The sequence below is a fragment of the Myotis brandtii genome, unplaced genomic scaffold (genome assembly GCF_000412655.1).
Source record: "Myotis brandtii unplaced genomic scaffold, ASM41265v1 scaffold48, whole genome shotgun sequence".
In the NCBI taxonomy this organism is placed as follows: Eukaryota; Metazoa; Chordata; class Mammalia; order Chiroptera; family Vespertilionidae; genus Myotis; species Myotis brandtii.
In genome coordinates, this window is record NW_005368341.1 from 7,062,656 (window position 1) to 7,081,625 (window position 18,970).

Below are 18,970 nucleotides of genomic sequence, written 5' to 3' on the forward strand. Positions count from 1 at the left end.
CCCCGGGGTGGCCTCCTCCCCTGGCCTTGCGGGCCTTGGGGCTGACGGTCCTGACACTGACGGTGGCCACGTGCCTGACCCTGGCCGGGGTCGTGCTTGCCGCGTTTGTGATCACAGTGGTTCTGTGCTGGTGGCGGTACTGGCAGCCCTAATGGCCGAGTCGGAATTGAAGGCGGAGGCCATGGCTGGGGCGCTGAGTGCCCTGGTCGCGTGTTTCGGGTCTGATGGGGGCCCTGATGGCGATGCTGTTGGCAGCGGTGGCCCTGGAGGCCGTCATCCTGGGGACTGCCCTGGTGTGGTGGTGTGGCTCGCTGTCCTGTGGGCTGTGGCATTGCCCCTGAGGGCGACTTACATCCGTTTTGAAAGCGGAGTGTGTGCATTTTGGTAGAATGAGAGTGACTGGAGTGCTGGAGTGCAGGGATCTTCCTGCGATGCTGATAAAAGCATTTTATCTAATTTCGTGGCTTTATCGGCCACTTCTCTATTTGATGAGTGCATCCTTAACCAGCCAACAACTAGTAGCTGCCCTGTTCCTGACAATGGAAGGCACAAACTATTGACCAAGTAGTTTTAAAAATAATTTTTGTTTGAACTGTAACAGGCATGAGGCAGTATTTTTATTTTTCCTTCACATGGGATTTTTTTAGGAAGTGGTATTTGTCTTTGGAAGGATAAGTGGCGTTAGTTTTATTTTTTTAACTTTACCCGTTTAAAAAATATATTTAATTGATTTTTTAGAGAGAGAGGAAGGGAGTGGGATAGAGAGAGAGAGAAACATAGATGAGAGGGAAACATCATGGATTAGCTGCCTCCTGCACACTCCCCACAGGGGACCAAGCCCACAACCTGGGCATATGCCCTGACCTGGAATCTAATTGGAACTGGTGGCCTCTTGGTTCCTGGCTCATTGCTCCCGGCTGAGTTACACCAGCTGTGCTGCAACGTGCTTGTAGCTTTAGTATTTAAGATGGTTGTTACTATTATCCAAAGAGTGAGTTTGGAGTGTGCCTTACTATTTGAGACCACCAACTCTCTGAGGAGTCTTTTTTCAGTTGCAAGTTTGATTTCTAGGAGACTTAATGTTGTAATCTGCAAGTCTCATTGGAGGTCATCTAAAGTAACTTTTATAGTGACCTAGAGGCTTGGTGCACGACAGTCGTGCCTGTGCCCTCTTGCAGTCCAGGCCCCCTTGGGGGATGTCCGCCTGCCGGCTTAGGTCCACTCCCTGTCTCCAGCTGGCTTCTGGCTGAGCGGTGCTCCCCCTGTGAGAACCCACTGTGTTGAGCGTCTGCCCCCTGGTGGTCAGTGAGCGTCATAGTGACTGGTCGTTCTGCTGTTTGGTTGATTAGCATATTAGGGTTTTATTATATAGGATGCCCAAGAGTTCCTGCTATAGTGGATCTACTCTCTCTTTTAAAATCAGTGGATCTAGTTCATTTGCAGTGAGAGAAGCATGAGATGTGTTCTGTTTACTGATAAATGTCACTTTTTAAACATTTCCTTTATTTCTGTACCTCAAGTTACTATTTGTCTTTTTCTCTGTCTTCTTTAGGCAAGATTCTGGGACTAAAATTGTGAGTGGTCATGGGAGTAAGTGGTGAAGACTCTAAGTTTGACTTTTCCAGTGTTTTTTTTTTTGTTGTTTTTTTGTTTTCCACTCATGATTAAGAAAGTTGCCTAGAGCCACCAGTAATAGTATTGGATATATTCTGGACAGTGTTCAGCATTTATAATTGCAATGCCTTTGTGTTTGTGTAGTGACATAGCCTACACCATGTGTTGAGTTTCTATTCATGTTACTATGGATATTCCTAAGATATTTACATTTTAGCTGTTCTTTATTACTTTTGATGCTTCATTTTTTGGTAACTTTTTAGTACTAATAGCAAATTTCATTTGTTTGGTTATGAAACTGAACTGGATTTCTCTCTTAAAATGTGAACTGAAAGTTTTTTGTTTCTCTTGCAGAAAAGTCCACCATACATTTTCTCTCCAATTCCATTCCTTGGGCATGCCATAGCATTTGGGAAAAGTCCAATTGAATTCCTCGAAAATGCATATGAGAAGGTAAGTCTTTCAGATGATTAGAGAAAAAGAAATTAGTGCTTTTCAAACTTTTAAATGGCAGAATGTGGCCAAGCTAGGATTTACATGTGGCTTGATTTCCAAGTCTATACTTTTAGTATTAGTAGTAGTAGTAGTAGTAGAGTAATCTACACTAATAAAAGAGAAACATGGTAATTGGCGTACGACCGCTACCCTTTTCATTGGCTAATCAGTGAGTATATGCAAATTAACTGTCAGCCAAGATGGCGGCCGGCAGCCAGGCACTGAAGCGAGCAGGGAGGCTTGCTTGCGTCAGTGACTGCGGACTCCAATGCCTAACTTGCCGGCCTCTCAGCTGCAACTCTAAGCAACTATATACTATGTTGCAAATAAGAAGGTAAACAAAACCCCAGAAAACAGCCAGACTGAAACAACAACAACAATGCCTATTTGAGTAAATTATATATATATATATATGAGATTATATATATATATGAGATTATATATATATAAAAGCCTAAGTGACTGTAAAGACCAGTCAACTGAACAACTGGTCGACTGGTCTCTATGATGCACACTGACTACCAGGGGGCAGACAATGCAGGAGCTGCCTGCTGGTGGTCAGTGCTCTCTCACAGCCAATCTCCTGTGGCTGGCCAACCTCCCATGGTCCCTCTCGCTGGCTGGCCGGCCCCAGTCGGCCCTGATTTGGACTGGACAAGATGACCCTGATTGGCCCCGATCACCGGCCAGGCTGAGGGACCCCACCCGTGCACAAATTCATGCACCGGGCCTCTAGTAATAAGTAATAGACTAACTCCCTCAGAGATGCTCCACTCACAAGATACTGATACACAACTCCTCTCTCTCGGTATGAGCTGCACATGGTGACTTTCTTCCAAAAAGTACAGTGTGGACACCAGGAAGAAGAGTGACTTATGATAAAGAAATCTGGTGAACCCTACATCAACCAGGTGATCATGGTTAACATCAGCGGTGATAAGTCATGTGATGTATTGTACCTTTGGCATGAGGTAGATTAAAAGACTACCTCTGTGGCTTTCCTTCCAAAAGCCCACCAATCCAATCTAATTGTGAGAAAACACCAGACAAATCCCAACTGAGGAATACTTTATAAAATATCTGACCAGCACTCCTCAAACCTTTCTAGATCATCAAAAACAAGGCAAGTCTGAGAAGCTGTCACAGCCAAGAAGAGCCTAAGGAGGCACGATACCTAAATATGACATGGTCTCCTACATGAGAGCCTGGAACAGAAAAATTGGTGTTGTGTAAAAAACTAAGGAAATCTAAATAAAGTGTTGATGTTAGTTAATAATATTATATCACTAATTGTGACAAATAGACTATACTACAATAAGATGTTAATTCTATAAGAAACGGGTAGAGAGTATAGGAAAATTCTGTACTTTATAATGTTTTTGTATATCTAAAACTATTCTAAATAAAAAGTTGATTTTAAAAACTTGCATAGACTGTGTAACATTTGTCAAATTCTTGTGATTCACAAGTAGATTGTCTATCCCTTGTTAGAAGGTTGTATCTACAAAAAGTCTTACTTTCCACTTACTCCTCTACACCTCATTTTTCTCTTTATCAGTCTCTCTATATATTACCTATAACTTCCTATGTTCATGACAACATAAATATTATAGAGCCCTCTGTTATTATCATAAAAATCGGTTATTCCAAATTTGTTTTGTTAAAGCTCTCTGACGTCTTTAGAAACCGGGCCTCTAGTATATATACTCTAGTTATTAGAGTCTAATATATGTAATATTCTCTAACATATCTATGTTAATTTATTTAATCTTGACAACAGTTCTGTGAAGTACGTGCTATTATTCCCATTTTATAGATAAGGGAAGCTGAAGCACATTGTTGGTGAGATAGTGGTAAAACTACTAAAATTTTTGGCATCTTCATATAGCAGATACTATAGGAAAGGTCATATCCTTTAGCTACTCTTGTAACTTTATCTTTAACCAGTGGGGGAAAAAAATATATATTCTCAAAGATACTCATTGTGGAATTGTATATAAGTAAAAAATGGACACATCATCCATGTGTAATAATGAAAAGAATAGTTAATTACTAACATTATGATATCTGTGTATAAGATACAAAATATTTTCAATATAAACTGAAAAAAGCAGAATAAAATTTTTTATTTTCCATTTGCAACTGGATGAGCATAATTATAAATTTGGAGAAAGACTGGGGAAGAATTGCATTAAGGTTTATAAATGATTTTATTTTCAACAGTTACTGTTTTGTGATTTAAGAAATTAGTGTCTTCATGCTGTATATCTTTTGGTAACATCAATATGGGTACTTTTTTCTCTTTAGTATGGACCTGTGTTTAGTTTCACAATGGTGGGCAAGACATTTACTTACCTTCTGGGGAGTGATGCTGCTGCACTGCTTTTTAATAGTAAAAATGAAGACCTGAATGCAGAAGATGTCTACAGCCGTCTGACAACACCTGTGTTTGGGAAGGGAGTTGCATATGATGTGCCTAATCCAGTAAGTGACACTGTTATCTTCAAGAAAGATAAATCTATACTATAGTAGTTAAAACTAGTAGTGTAATAGTATATACATTTCAAATGTAGAAACAGTTTATTCCTTGGTTCAAAAACTTGAGAATCATGAGATTTAATAGAAGGAAAGCCATGAATAACTGACAAACAATGGGTGTTTTGTTTTATAGTGGCTGGCATGGGCCAAGCAATTTTAAAGGGTGTCCTATACAAAGACATACAATCAATGATGACTTAGCTTATTGGGAGTTGATTTGGAGGGTCTCCTACCTTCCCACTCCTGCCTGAAATTCTAGCAGGAGGGCTCTTTTGAGCTAGAGATCCTTGACTTTAGAAGTTTATGTGATTTCTTTTCCCCGCTAAAGTCAAATATTAAAGTGCTGCAACTTGATATAAAACACAAATGAGATAATTGGCTCAGTTGCTTGGTGTGGTCTCGGACTGTGAATGTATCACACATTACCCAGCACCCTAGTCACTAGTAGTTAAGAGAGTTAACATTAAGTGCTGTTTCTGGGAATGCAGTAGGTGGGGGAATGAATGGCTCTCCGAGGCCAAACACAAGATCCCTAGAAAAACGCTGGTTAGATATATCCATTTTTTTCACACAGCTTATCAGATTCTTAAAATAGAAATATCCTAAAGATTTAAAACTATTAGTGTGAATTTATTTTATTAAAGCTACATTATATTCTAATTAAACTTCTGGAAGATAGTGTCAGTAGGGAATAGAACAGGAGAATATGTGAAGGAACATAAAACTATCGAAGCATATTGGACCTTCGGGAGGTTGCATTGGCATCTGGGTTGAGTTGGAAGACTAGAAGATAACAGAATAGGAAAAGGGAACCCTAGAGTTAGCTGTGGGAAATGGGTATATAGGAATGACAGGAGTTGGGATACCTAACTTATCATTTGGCTAGGGCCTGCATAACAGGTCTTCTAGGTTACTTCAGATAGATGCATAAGTGTTCTAAGTTTCTCATATCTAGTGTGATTTTAAAAAAAATCCTTTTACTATTTTTATTTTTAATTTTTCAGAAGGTTATTTTCTTTGAGTGTTACAGAGTTATAGCCCAAATGGATCTTGTGATAAAACAAAATTGTGCTTTAATGCTGTGTACTCTTAATTTTTTTAAGGTTTTCTTGGAGCAGAAGAAAATGTTAAAAAGTGGCCTTAACATAGCACACTTTAGACAGCATGTTTCTATAATTGAAAATGAAACAAAGGAATACTTTCAAAGTTGGGGAGAAAGTGGAGAAAAAAGTAAGGAAAATGTTTTGGTTTTGCATTTGTCCTAATATTTCTACTTTTCTATAAATAGGAATGTAAGAATACGTGTGTGTGTATAAAAAACAAACTACAACATAATGTAAAACCACCTTAGATTTTATGGAAAGAACATACTATGATTACCATGGAGTTAAACAGCCTGAGAGGAAGTGATTATTGCTGCTCAGTAGCAAAACCTTAAAATGGGTTAATGAACATGTATATCATTCAGTTCATTTATACAAATAATATAAAAATGGTTCATGATTAGATTATTTTTAAAAAATATATTTTATTGATTTTTTACAGAGAGGAAGGGAGAGGGATAGAGAGTTAGGAACATCGATGAGAGAGAAACATCGATCAGCTGCCTCCTGCACACCCCCTACTGGGGATGTGCCTGCAACCAAGATACATGCCCTTGACTGGAATGGAACCTGGGACCCTTGAGTCTGCAGGCCGATGCTCTATCCACTGAGCCAAACTGGTTGCAGGGGTGGGCAAACTTTTTGACTCAAGGGCCAAAATGGGTTCTTAAACTGGACCAGAGGGCCGGAACAAAAGCATGGATGGAGTGTTTGTGTGAACTAATATAAATTCAAAGTAAACATCATTACATAAAAGGGTACGGTCTTTTTTTTTTTTAGTTTTATTCATTTCAAACGGGCCGGATCCGGCCCGCGGGCCGTAGTTTGCCCACGGCTGGGTTAGGGCCATGATTCGATTTTGAAATAAACAATGTAAAACTTTTGTAAGTTCATTTTAAGATAAATAAATTTTTTTACTCCCAATGTGTAAGTAAAAGTCCAAATGACTTAGTTATATATTTAATACCTTATTTATCTATTAGTGTATGGGAATGATATATTCTATAAAAAAATAAATTTAAGTACATAAGCTTACTTTACCAAAAGTTTGATTTTAGCCCTTTCCAATAAAAATATTTTAGAATGTATTATATACATCCTTGCATTATATAATGTACTGAATGGTTTGGATATTTCTGGGAACCCAGTCTTTATATTGGGCTGCAGTGTTTTCTCCAGAGACAATTGTCATAGTCATGGCTGGAAGCAACGTCTGCCTGTGGGGCAGTAAGACCTCTGTGTAGGTTACCATGTTCTGGGTCTGATATTCAGTTCTTTATAAAAGGTCCAGGAACTTGATTAAAAAAAAAAATACACCTGAAGTTGATGTGATATATTTCTAACTATACAAGAAGCTGATTTATACAAGAATGCTAGCTTAAATACGAGTGAGACATAATTACAACACGAAGAACACCAGAATGTTTCCTGAACTTCTCTTTCTTGGAAAATCTAACTGGAAAGCCAGATGATAATTGGAATTTCATGTGGTGAACATGGAATTAAAGAACATGGCATTGATTGGATAATTTTTAAGACTTAAGGGTCATTCAAATAATGCTTGCCTGATGAATCTGCCCTGTGTTGAGCTATATGAATTGATGATTAGTTACAATTTCTCATATATATGTGGTCAAGACTCCAATGTTTAGCTCTGCTCTTCCCACTTTTGACCTGGGAAATAATCCATACTTCAGTTTTAGGACTGCTATTCTTGGGAAGCGCCTCTTTATTGTTGTCATATGCACTAAATAACCTTTTTGCTGCTTTTGTTATACTGTGACCTTGAACTGAGACAGCCATACTCAGTTTTATCTTTTCTTTTCTTTTTTTTTTTTTTAAATATATTTTATTGATTTTTTACAGAGAGGAAGGGAGAGAGATAGAAAGTTAGAAACATCGATCAGCTGCCTCTGGCACATCTCCTAACTGGGGATGTGCCCGCAACCCAGGCACATGCCCTTGACCGGAATCGAACCTGGGACCCCTCAGTCCGCAGGCCGATGCTCTATCCACCGAGCCAAACCGGTCTAGGCACAGTTTTATCTTTTCAAGGTGATGGGCTCATGAGTGAGGTTTGGAGATATGCCTTTGTGGCATTGATTTTGGCTGTCCAGAGTGGTGGAGTGGGGTGGGGTGCTTTGCATCTTTTGCTTTCTTGCCTCTCTTTGTTTTGCTGGTAAGGTAGTCACAAAGCTGTCTACAAGCTTTTTTGATGGTATGAATAGGACCTTGTTGGTTCTTGAGTTTTTATTCTCACTTTTCCTTCACAATTTTATATCTCTAATAAAACAACATTTCAAAAGCAGTTTTGGTAATATTAATGGGAATGACCTTTTTCTCTCCAGATTTGTTTGAAGCTCTTTCTGAGCTCATAATTTTAACAGCTAGCCATTGTTTACATGGAAAGGAAATCAGAAGTCAGCTCAATGAGAAGGTGGCACAGCTGTATGCAGATTTGGATGGAGGTTTTAGCCATGCAGCCTGGCTGTTGCCAGGTTGGCTCCCTTTGCCTAGTTTCAGGTATGGATAAAGAAACACCTGGGGGGATTTAACTTTGTATAATTACTGTAGTGTTAACAAAGATAAACATTAAACAAATTGAAGTACAAATTGGCAGTTACAAAATAGTCACAGGATATACAGTACAGCATAGAGGGAATATAGTCAACAATCCTATCTAATAATAGACAAACATGGTAATTAACCATACCTCTGCTACGCTTCCCATTGGCTAATCAGGGCGATATGCAAATTAACTGCCAACGCTGGCAAGTGGACATCCCCCGAGGGCTGCTGGGCTGCCAGAGGGATGTCTGATTGCTATCTTAGGCCCAATCCCCTGGGGAGCAGGCCTAAGCCAGCAGGTGGTCATCCCCCGAGGGGTCCCAGACTGCGAGAGGGCACAGGCCGGGCTGAGGGACCGTACCTTCGCTACACCTCCCATTGGCTAATCAGCACGATATGCAAATTAACCACCAACAAAGATGGCGGTTAATTTGCATACGTAGACTCCAAGCGGTGGAGTGAAGCCTGATGGCCTGGGCCAGCAGAGCAGTGAGGCCTGACGTTTCCGTGGCCGGTGGAGCAGCGAGGCCTCACGGCCCTGGGGCCTGCGGAGCAGCGAGGCCTCATGTCCCTGGGGCCGGCAGAGCAGTGAGGCCTGACATTTCTGGGGCTGGCGGAGCAGTGAGGCCTCATGTCCCCGGGGTTGGTGGAGCAGCGAGGCCTCATGGCCCCAGGGCTGGCAGAGTAGCAAGGCCTGAAGTTTCCTGGGCCGGCGGAGCAGTGAAGCCTGACGTTTCCGGGGCCGGCTCTGGCCAGAGCAAAGGCCTGGGCCCCGGGTGCTGGAGGCAAACTGGTGCTAGCAGCCAGGGGAAAGGAAGGCCTATTGCACGAATCTCTCTGTGCAACAGGCCTCTAGTCCTATATAATAAAAGGGTAATATACAATTAACCCTAACTGGTGGAACAACAGAGAACGACTGGTCGCTATGACGCACACTCAACACCAGGGGGAGGATGCTCAATTCAGGAGCTGCCCCCTGGTGGGCAGTGTGCTCCCGCAGGGAGAGCTCTGCTCAGCCACAAGCCAGGCTGATGGCTGCCAGTACAGTGGGGGTGGTGGGAGCCTCTCCAGCCTTCTCAGCAGCGCTAAGGATGTCTGACTGCAGCTTAGGTCTGCTCCCCGCTGGCAAGTGGACATCCCCCGAGGGCTGCCGGGCTGCCAGAGGGATGTCTGATTGCCATCTTAGGCCAAATCCCCCGAGGAGCAGGCCTCAGCCAGCAGATTGTCATCCCCCAAGGGGTCCCAGACTGTGAGAGGGCACAGGCCGGGCTGAGGGACCTCCCCTCCCCCCCAATGCACAAATTTTTGTGCATTGAGCCTCTAGTCTATATATATAAAAGCCTAAGCGACCAGCCGTTAACTATGATGCACACTGACCACCAGGGGGCAGACACTCAATGCAGTAGCAAAAACAACAGGCATGGATACATGGAACAGACTGATGAATCTCAGAGGGAGGGGAAAGGGTGGGAAGAGATTAACCAAAGATTTTATATGCATATGCATACTAGAGGCCCTTGGCCTGGCCTGTGGGGAGTAAAAATCCCCTTGGCCTGGCCTGCGGGGATTGGGCCGAAACTGTCTCTCTGACATCCCCTGAGTAGTCCCAGATTGCGAGAGGGTGCAGGCCAGGCTGAGGGACCCCACTGGTGCACGAATCCATGCACTGGATCTCTAGTCTATATATTTAAAAGCCTAAGTGACCGAATGTCCAGTCGACTTGTCGCTATGACGCGCACTGACCACCAGGGGGCAGCTCCTGTGTTGAGCATCTGCCCCTGGTGGTCAGTGTGTGTCATAGCGACTGGTTGACCGGTTGTTCCGGTCATTCCGCCATTCAGTCGCTGGGCTTTTATTTATAGGATAACATACTTTTTGCCCTGAGTGACCCTAGAAATTCCTAAAACTATATGATTTTTGTGATACCTTTTTTCCCCTTGTTTCTGAGTTTTATCAGATATTTTAGAGTCATTAAAGCTAAAGTTTCTTTAAGCTAGGCCCTGGTTATTTTCAAAAGGAATTTGGTGCCAGAAAGTATTGCTTTATTGTTTGAAATTATTTTCATCTTTGAATTACAGACGCAGAGACAGAGCTCATCGAGAGATCAAGAGTATTTTTTATAAGGCAATCCAGAAACGCAGACAGTCAGAAGAAAAAATTGATGACATTCTCCAAACTTTATTAGATTCTACTTACAAGTAAGAGCTGTTTAGATCATATATTAAGCTGAAGCAGGAGATTACACATTAAAACATAGTTAAATAATATGTCTCCATGATGCTGCCTGACTGATATGGCCCAGTGGTTGAGCGTCAACCTATGAACCAGGAGGTCACAGCACATGCCTGAGTTGTGGGGTTTCGATCCCCAGTGGGGGGCGTGCAGGAGGCAGCCGACCCATGATTCTCTCTCATCATTGATGTTTCTCTCTCTCCCCATCCCTTCCTCTGAAATCAGTAAAAAAATACATTTTTTTAAAAAGTCATGATGCTGCAAAATTAGTAACTATGACTTTTGTAGTTTTTGTTTTGTTTTTTTTAAAATATATTTGTGTTGATTTCAGAGAGGAAGGGAGAGGTAGATAGAGATAGGAATGTCAATGATGGGAGAGAATCATGGATGAGTTGCCTCCTGCACACCCTCTTCCGGGGATTGAGCCTGCAACCTGGGCATGTGCCCATGACCGTAATTGAACCCAGGACCCTTCAGTCTGCAGGCCTCTGCTCTTATCCACTGAGCCAAACCAGCTGGGGCTGACATTTGTAGTTTTTAAATGGATGAGACATAAATTACTGGGATCCCATGCCTTATTGGCATCCCAGTGATTACGCATGGTGTAAAGTTTGGTAGGAAATTGCAATTAAGTGTTTGTAATCAAAATCATATTTTCTATTGGTCTGTCTCTTTTCACTAATAGATAAAATTCTGACTTCTGATGCACAAATACAAGAAACCATTATATCTGGCAAATTTTTTCATTATAACCCTTTTTTTAAAGGCTGAGGTGTGAAATGTGTCTGCCAAAATGTTATATTTGTGTGTGTGGTTCATTCTGTAGGGATGGGCATCCTTTGACGGATGACGAAGTAGCAGGCATGCTCATTGGACTGCTCTTGGCAGGGCAGCACACATCCTCAACTACTAGTGCCTGGATGGGCTTCTTTTTGGCCAGAGACAAGACACTTCAAGAAAAATGTTATTTAGAACAGAAAGCAGTCTGTGGAGAAAATCTGCCTCCTTTAACTTATGACCAGGTTTGTTGGATCGTTGTTTTTATTGCTGCCTTATTTGAATATCTGTGGCTAACTTTTAAAGGGGACAATTTGAGTAACAAAAGCAAAAATAAACATGGTACATTAAACTAAAAAGATTTTACACAGTTAAGGAAAACATCAATAAAACAAAAATACAACCTACTGAATGGCTGAAGATACTTGCAGGTGATACATTCAATAAAGGGTTAATAACCTAAATTTTTGAAATAACATCCTAAGTAATTGGTGTATCCATTTTGAAAAACAGTATGGAGATTACTTAAAAATTTAAAAGTAGAACTGTCATAGGACTAAGCAATATTACTTCTAAGTATTTATCAGAAGAAAACAAAAACACTAATTCGAAAAGATATGGGCACCTTTATTTTCACTGTAGCATTATTTATAGTAGCCAGCATATGGAAGCAACTTAGGTGTTTATCAATAGATAAATGGCTAAAGAAGATGTAGCATGTACATACAATGGAATAATACTCAGCAAAAAAAGAATAAAGAATGAAATATTGCCATTTGTGACAAGAGGATATTTGATGAACCGAGAGGGTATTGTGCTAAGTGAAATAAGCCAGAGAAAGACAAATACCATATGATTTCACTTATATGTAGAATCTACAAAAACAAATGAATTAACAACTAAAAAACCAGACCCATAGATACAGAGAGCAAGTGATGGTTATCAAAGAAGATGGGGTGGGGATAGATGAAAAGAATTTTTTAAAAAATAGAATATAAAAAATAAAGGGGACAATTTGAGAGTTTCTGTGTACTATAGATTAATTTGCTGTCTTTTGTTTTTTGAAAATTTCCCAGAAATGTCCTAATGTTAGATTTGGTTTGCTAATATTTTGTTGAGGATTTTTGCATCTGTGTTTATACGGGATATTGATCTGTAGTTTTAATATGATGTCTTTGATAGATTTGCTATCAGTAATACACATCTCATAGAATGAATTTGGAAATGTTCTCTTTTATTTTTTGAAGAGTTTATGAAGGGTTGGTAGTAATTCTTTCTTACATGTCTAATAGATTTCACCAGAGAAACCCTGTATGTGCTTTTCTTTGTTGTAAGTTTTTTGATTACTAATTCAATCTCTTTGTTGCAGGTTTATTCATATGTCCTGTTTCTTTTTGAATCAGTTTTGATAGTTTGTGTCTTTCTAGGAATACATCCATTTTATCTAGATCACCTAATCTGATGGCATACAATTGTTATAGTATTCTCTTATAACTCTTGTAAGGTCTCCTCTTTCATTTCTGATTTATATATAATGCTTAATTTATATATAATTCACATACTATAAAATCTATTTATTTAAAGTATATAATTTACTAATTTTTAAAATATACTCATAGTTGTAAAATCACAATTTTAGAACATTTACATCACTTCCAAAAGAAAGCCAGTACACGTTAGTAGTTACTCTCCATTTTCCCTGTGCCCCTGAAATAACCCAGAAAAAAATAATTTTAACTTAAACTTAACTAAATAAAATAAATTTTAATTTATAAAATAATATTTAAGTTAAAATACTGTTGAAGTATGTTAAATATTTGTAAAATTCAGGAAGTGCTTTTTCTTTTCAGCTTAAGGATCTAAATTTACTTGATCGTTGTATAAAAGAAACGTTAAGACTTCGACCTCCTATAATGACTATGATGAGAATGGCCAAAACTCCTCAGGTGAGGCTCTTGGTTAGATATCCCCTTATATGTCTTCAATTTTAATTTACCAAAGAGATGATTTCCAGAAAGAGAATTTTTTAAATTAAAAAAGTAGAATAATAATCACTTCTAGCCAATTTTCAAGTTTATATATTCTAAATACATAAATATTTTCATATAATTGCAGAGTTAGTCTGTTCCCTGCATTTTTAATTATTTGGGGTTTTTTAAAATGGAAATATATTTTTATCTTATTTTTAAAATAACATTTTTATAATTCTAACTATATGAAAGTCTAAAAATCAGATTATGGAAAGACTCCTTGAAATCCCACCCCTCCCTCTGAGGCATTATGACCTTTTTTGTGTAAATACTTGTAGTCCAATTTTGGATCATTTGGAAATCATCTTGAGTTAAAATAATTTTCTGCTGGCCTATCATCCTGCTAGTTTTTAAATCTGATGTATATTAATGCTGTATTGCACAATGACCTGATTTTTTTGTAGAATATTTTTATTTATTTATTTATTTATTTTTTGGTTTTAAATATATTTTATTGATTTTTCCACAGAGAGGAGGGGAGAGGGATAGAGAGTTAGAAACATCGATGAGAGAGAAACATCGATCAGCTGCCTCTTGCACATCCCTACTGGGGATATGCCCGCAACCAAGGTACATGCCCCTGACTGGAATCGAACCTGGGACCCTTGAGTCTGCAGGCCTACGCTCTATCCACTGAGCCAAACCGGTTAGGGCTAGAATATTTTTAAATTATCTAATGAGTCAGTTGGGGAAAAGGAGACATGTAATACTTTAAACAATAAATAAATAAATAAATAAATAATCTAATGAAATATTTTGCTTTCATTTGTAGATTGTGGCAGGGTATACCATTCCTCCAGGACATCAGGTGTGTGTTTCTCCCACTGTCAATCAAAGACTTAAAGACTCATGGAGTGAACGTCTGCACTTTAATCCTGATCGCTACTTACAGGACAATCCAGCATCAGGAGAGAAATTTGCCTATGTGCCATTTGGAGCTGGTAAGATGATTATATTATACATTTGAAATGTTTGTTCTGATAACAGGTTGTCAGAAGTTACCAGAACAAAAATAACCCATGTGAATTTAATTTACAAGTATCTTTCCCTTTCCTAATAGGGATATTTTTGCAAATGTGTGGGGATTTTTTCCCATACCAATTCTCTGCGGACACTATCTGAGTTCCTATAATTCAGTTCAGTTCTAACATTCTCTACCTGGGGTTGGTTAGTACAGGCCCCATTGGTTAAAGGCTCGGTTCCACAAGACTGCTCCCTTTCCCCCCACTTCAGCTACAATTAATTGCAAGTCCAGTTGTCACCTGACTATGGTTACAAATTGGAGGTTCTCTCAACCCATAATTTGTTGGAAGGGCTCACAGAACCCAGAAAACAGTTTACTTACTAGACCAAAGATACAACTCAGGAACAGCCTGATTGAAGAGATGCATAGAGCAAGGTATGGGAGAAGGGGCACAGAGCTTCCATGCCCTCTGGGTATGCCACCTCCCAGCACCTCCAGGTGTTCACCAACCTGGAAACTCTCTGAACACCCTTGTATTTTTTTTTTTTAACACCCTTGTATTTTAAGGATTTTTATTGAGGCTTCATCACAAAGGCATACTTGATTAAAATCATTCGTCATTTAGAATTAATGCAACCTCCAGCCTCTCTCCCTCCTGGAAGTCAGGGGGTGGGACTGAAAGTTGCAATCCTTTTATCATTTGGTTGGTTCCCCTGGCAGTCAGCCTCCATCCTGAGGGGCTTTCCCAAAGTCACCTCATTAACAAACTCAGGTGTGGCTGAAAGGGGCCTCCCTTCCTCCCCCTCCCCCCAGCCCCACCTCCTGGTTGAACTCCCGGACAACTCCCGGTCCAGGGGACAACTTGCATACTACACTTTTATTATATAGGATAGGATTACAGTATCACAGTTGCTGTACCTGTAGTACTGAAGTCAGATTTGAAGTCAGTTTAGTCCTCCAACTTGTTTTTTTCCAGGATGGCTTTGGATATCCTAGGTCCCTTTGTATTTTCATATGCATTTTAGAATCAGCTTATCAGTTCTTACGAGTATATGACCTTTCATATTTTGATCTCAGTATGTGTTGCTATTTTGGGTTTATTAAAAGCCTTTTTCTTCCACTGTCATTTGTAAAGGCATATAAAGTTTTGTTTGCAATGTTTATATTGACTTTTAACTAGGGTTCTCTTGGGAGAGGAGCTAAGAATATTCTAGTACATTGCCAAACTAGATTAGCATCATATATTTCAAACCATCATATATTTAACCTAGATAGATGTTAAGTTTCAAAAAAGGTGATTGGAAAAGTCATATAATTAATTACCCAAGTGCTGTTTCCCCTAAAAATAGATGTTGAAAATCTCCTGAGATTTTAACTATTTATATTCTTTTTATTTTATTCTTTTAATTCTCACCTGAGGATATGTGTGTTTTTTAATTGATTTTAGAGAGAGAGGGAGAGGTAAAGAGACCGAAAGAGAGAAACATTGATGTGAGGAAGAAACATTGATTGGCTGCCTCCTACTGGGAAATCAAATTCACTTGTGATAAAGCCTCAACAAGTATGTGTGCTTTGACTGGGAATCAAACCTTTGACCCTTCGGTGCATGGGAGGATGCTCCAACCGAGTGAGCCACACTGGCCAGGGCTACATTCTTGTTTTATGTGAAAAGAATGTCATCTTTTTATTATATCTGTATATCTGCCCTTCAGCTAAACTGTAGTTAAACAGATTTCATCACTCCAGGCTAAAAGAAGCGAGAAAGAATTTCAACTGATTCTTAACGAAAAATTTTTTTTACAGGGCGTCATCGTTGTATTGGGGAGAATTTTGCTTATGTGCAAATCAAGACAATTTGGTCCACTATGCTTCGTTTATATGAATTTGATCTCATTGATGGATATTTTCCCACTGTGAATTATACAACCATGATTCACACCCCTGAAAACCCAATTATCCGATACAAACGAAGATCAAAATGAAAAGTGCTGCAAGGAATACCTGAAACATCACTGTAAACAGCAAAAGCATTTGAAGAGAATGAAGTTGATGAAACAACTTACTCTCTTTTGAGTGTGTTACTTTAAAAGACAGCCAACTTAACGGTTTTTATATTTTCTTAACTGAATGGTTCCATAAAATTTAATGGCATTTCAGGCATTTCTTAATACTTTTATGATGGATATTTCTTACATATGCTTTATTTAAGGAAATCAAGCTACTTAGTAAAAAGTTGTTTAGGGGACCTTGGTTATTGGCAGATTCTAAATAACACAATTTCCAGGTATTTATTTTAAGAGCATACCTAGCTCTTGGTAAGAAAGTTCAGGATATTCAAATCTTGGACTAGATCTGCAAGTATAAAAGCCAAATGAGATACTTGGAAGCCTTAGGTTATTTATTCATTTCCTGTGTAATGTTTGGGTGTGTGAGGATAGGTGGGTAGGGGATAAACTCACATTTAAAGCCTTGGATGAAAAAGAATCCTATTGTTTTGGTATGATGAAAATTAGCAGTGATGGAGCTTTGTTGTAGAAAAAGATGTCTTTAGAAAGTACTGTCTTTTAGGAAATTGAGGGCGATCTATGGTAATTACATTTCCTAAAAAAGAATATAATTATTCTAAAGACTGCTTGCATTAACTTGATCAAATTACTAAGTATTTCATTTACTTGATAAATTTGTATCTGGTTCTACATGGTCACACATCTGTGTGAAAATCCAAAATAAAGTCCCTAAGGGATAATTTTTGTTCTCTTTGGCTCAAGGTGGTTCCCGGCTTCCTCTCCAGAATCTACTTAGGGATGTTTCTATTACTAGTTCTGTTTATTAAAACTTAATTTAGGTCAGTAGGTGTGTTTTTTGTTTTTGTTTTTAATACAAAATCTGAGATCAGGGAACTCTGGTTTTAAGATAAGGATAATATGAAGCTGGGTCCTTGAGATTAGGATCATTGGCCATATTATGTGAAGGCTGTGTTCAAGAATCAACTCAAATTCTAACTGGGGGCCTGTAATTTGGCCACATTACTGTTTTTAAAATAAGGACAAAATATTTCCCCCTATAAGTTCTGTTTAAGAGGCTGGAGGACTCATATAAACTCTATCTCTGCTGTTAGTTTTCCACATTTAAAATTATCTTTGAGAAAAATATAGTCTATATTCACGAACTGTAAAGCATGTGTGTTTTAGTGAGTAGAATTCAGGAATCTACAAACTTGGATGGAAAAAAAAATTACATCCTTATTTGTACTGTATTCAAATTTAGGCAACAAACCACATTAATAATAGCAGTACCCATGACTGTGAACAGAAGTCACAGTTATTTTCATATCACATTATAGTGGTTGTAGATCTTAAAATTCTTTTACTCTCGTCACTACTTTGAAATTATGGTAGTTGTTAGATCTGCTAGATCTTATGTCTTTAAACTTACATGTTATATCACACATTTAAAAAGATTTGACTACTATATAATTGGTTTCCTTTATAGTTTACTTTAGACTCTAGTAAATTAGTTTTTTTTTTTTAATATATTTTATTGATTTTTTACAGAGAGGAAGGGAGAGAGATAGAGAGTTAGAAACATCGATCAGTTGCCTCCTGCACATCCCCTACTGGGGATGTGTCCGCAACCCAGGTACATGCCCTTGACCGGAATCGAACCTGGGACCTTTCAGTCCGCAGGCCGACGCTCTATCCACTGACCCAAACCGGTTCCGGCTAGTAAATTAGTTTTTAATCATAGACTACGTGTTGGTAAGCATTAAGTCGATGGCAGAGGCCTAATGTCATAGAGGGCTGATGGTCAGTGGAAGGGAACAGAATGATCAGAGCACTTGTCCATCTGCTCCTTTCTCAGAGCAAAACAGCCTTGAATGGCAAACTATGAAAGGTTTTACCCACAATCCTTACCTTCAGATATCTGCTTTAGAATACACTTGTTGTTCCTATAACTTTGATCAGAACCCAGCTGCTAATTGGAAAAATTTAGGTACTGTGAAATCTTTAAGAATGTAGAATTTGTTTCCATAGCTTGTTTGTGTTGGTATAAATCCTAGAATACCCAATGGTAAAACAAAAATCTGGTTATAAGCATCAAATACTACTTATTATTGCCGTTTTAGTGAGTTGCCATGTTATCAGGGAGGACTCTTAATTAAGAAAACATTTTTATATCTCTGAGAGATTCCCATTATGGATTTGGTGTAGCAGAAACACACTTTCATTCTATTTGTGGTGAACAAAGTTTAAGATTATTTGAGTTAAATGAGAGCTGTATCATCTCAGTGGCCATGGCTTTGTGAGGGCACACCTTTGACCACAAGTAACAATAAAATTAATAGAGCAAATAATAGAGAAAAATACCAATATAGCTTTTAAAATATCCTATATAATAAAAGCCTAATATGCAAATTGTATGCCTGCCATGTTCGCGCTGACCACCAGGGGGTGGCGCGGAACATGGCGGGCATAGGCAACATGGCACTGGCAGCAGGCGGCAGTGGAGGCACTGCTGGTCCCGATAGGCCCCGATAAGAGCGGGACTGCAGCGGGATGGTGGAAGCAGGTGAGCGGGCAGCGCCAGGCCAAGGCAGGTTTGAGTGGGGCTCATTTGCCCTGCTGATGGCCCAGCAGGTGGTGACCGGC

General features: G+C 39.2%; 1 protein-coding gene across 1 annotated transcript; it reads left to right on the plus strand.

The window, feature by feature from the left end:
- The first annotated feature begins 1,949 nt into the window (after positions 1-1,949).
- On the plus strand, positions 1,950-17,170 carry LOC102261507 (lanosterol 14-alpha demethylase). The gene is made up of 9 exons (XM_005876101.2): positions 1,950-2,067; positions 4,417-4,593; positions 5,751-5,877; positions 8,099-8,273; positions 10,397-10,516; positions 11,377-11,572; positions 13,178-13,273; positions 14,130-14,298; positions 16,125-17,170. The coding sequence occupies exons 2-9, from the start codon at positions 4,441-4,443 to the stop codon at positions 16,301-16,303; spliced, it is 1,215 nt and encodes a 404-aa protein (XP_005876163.1). The 5' UTR covers positions 1,950-2,067; positions 4,417-4,440; the 3' UTR covers positions 16,304-17,170.
- Positions 17,171-18,970: the final 1,800 nt, after the last annotated feature.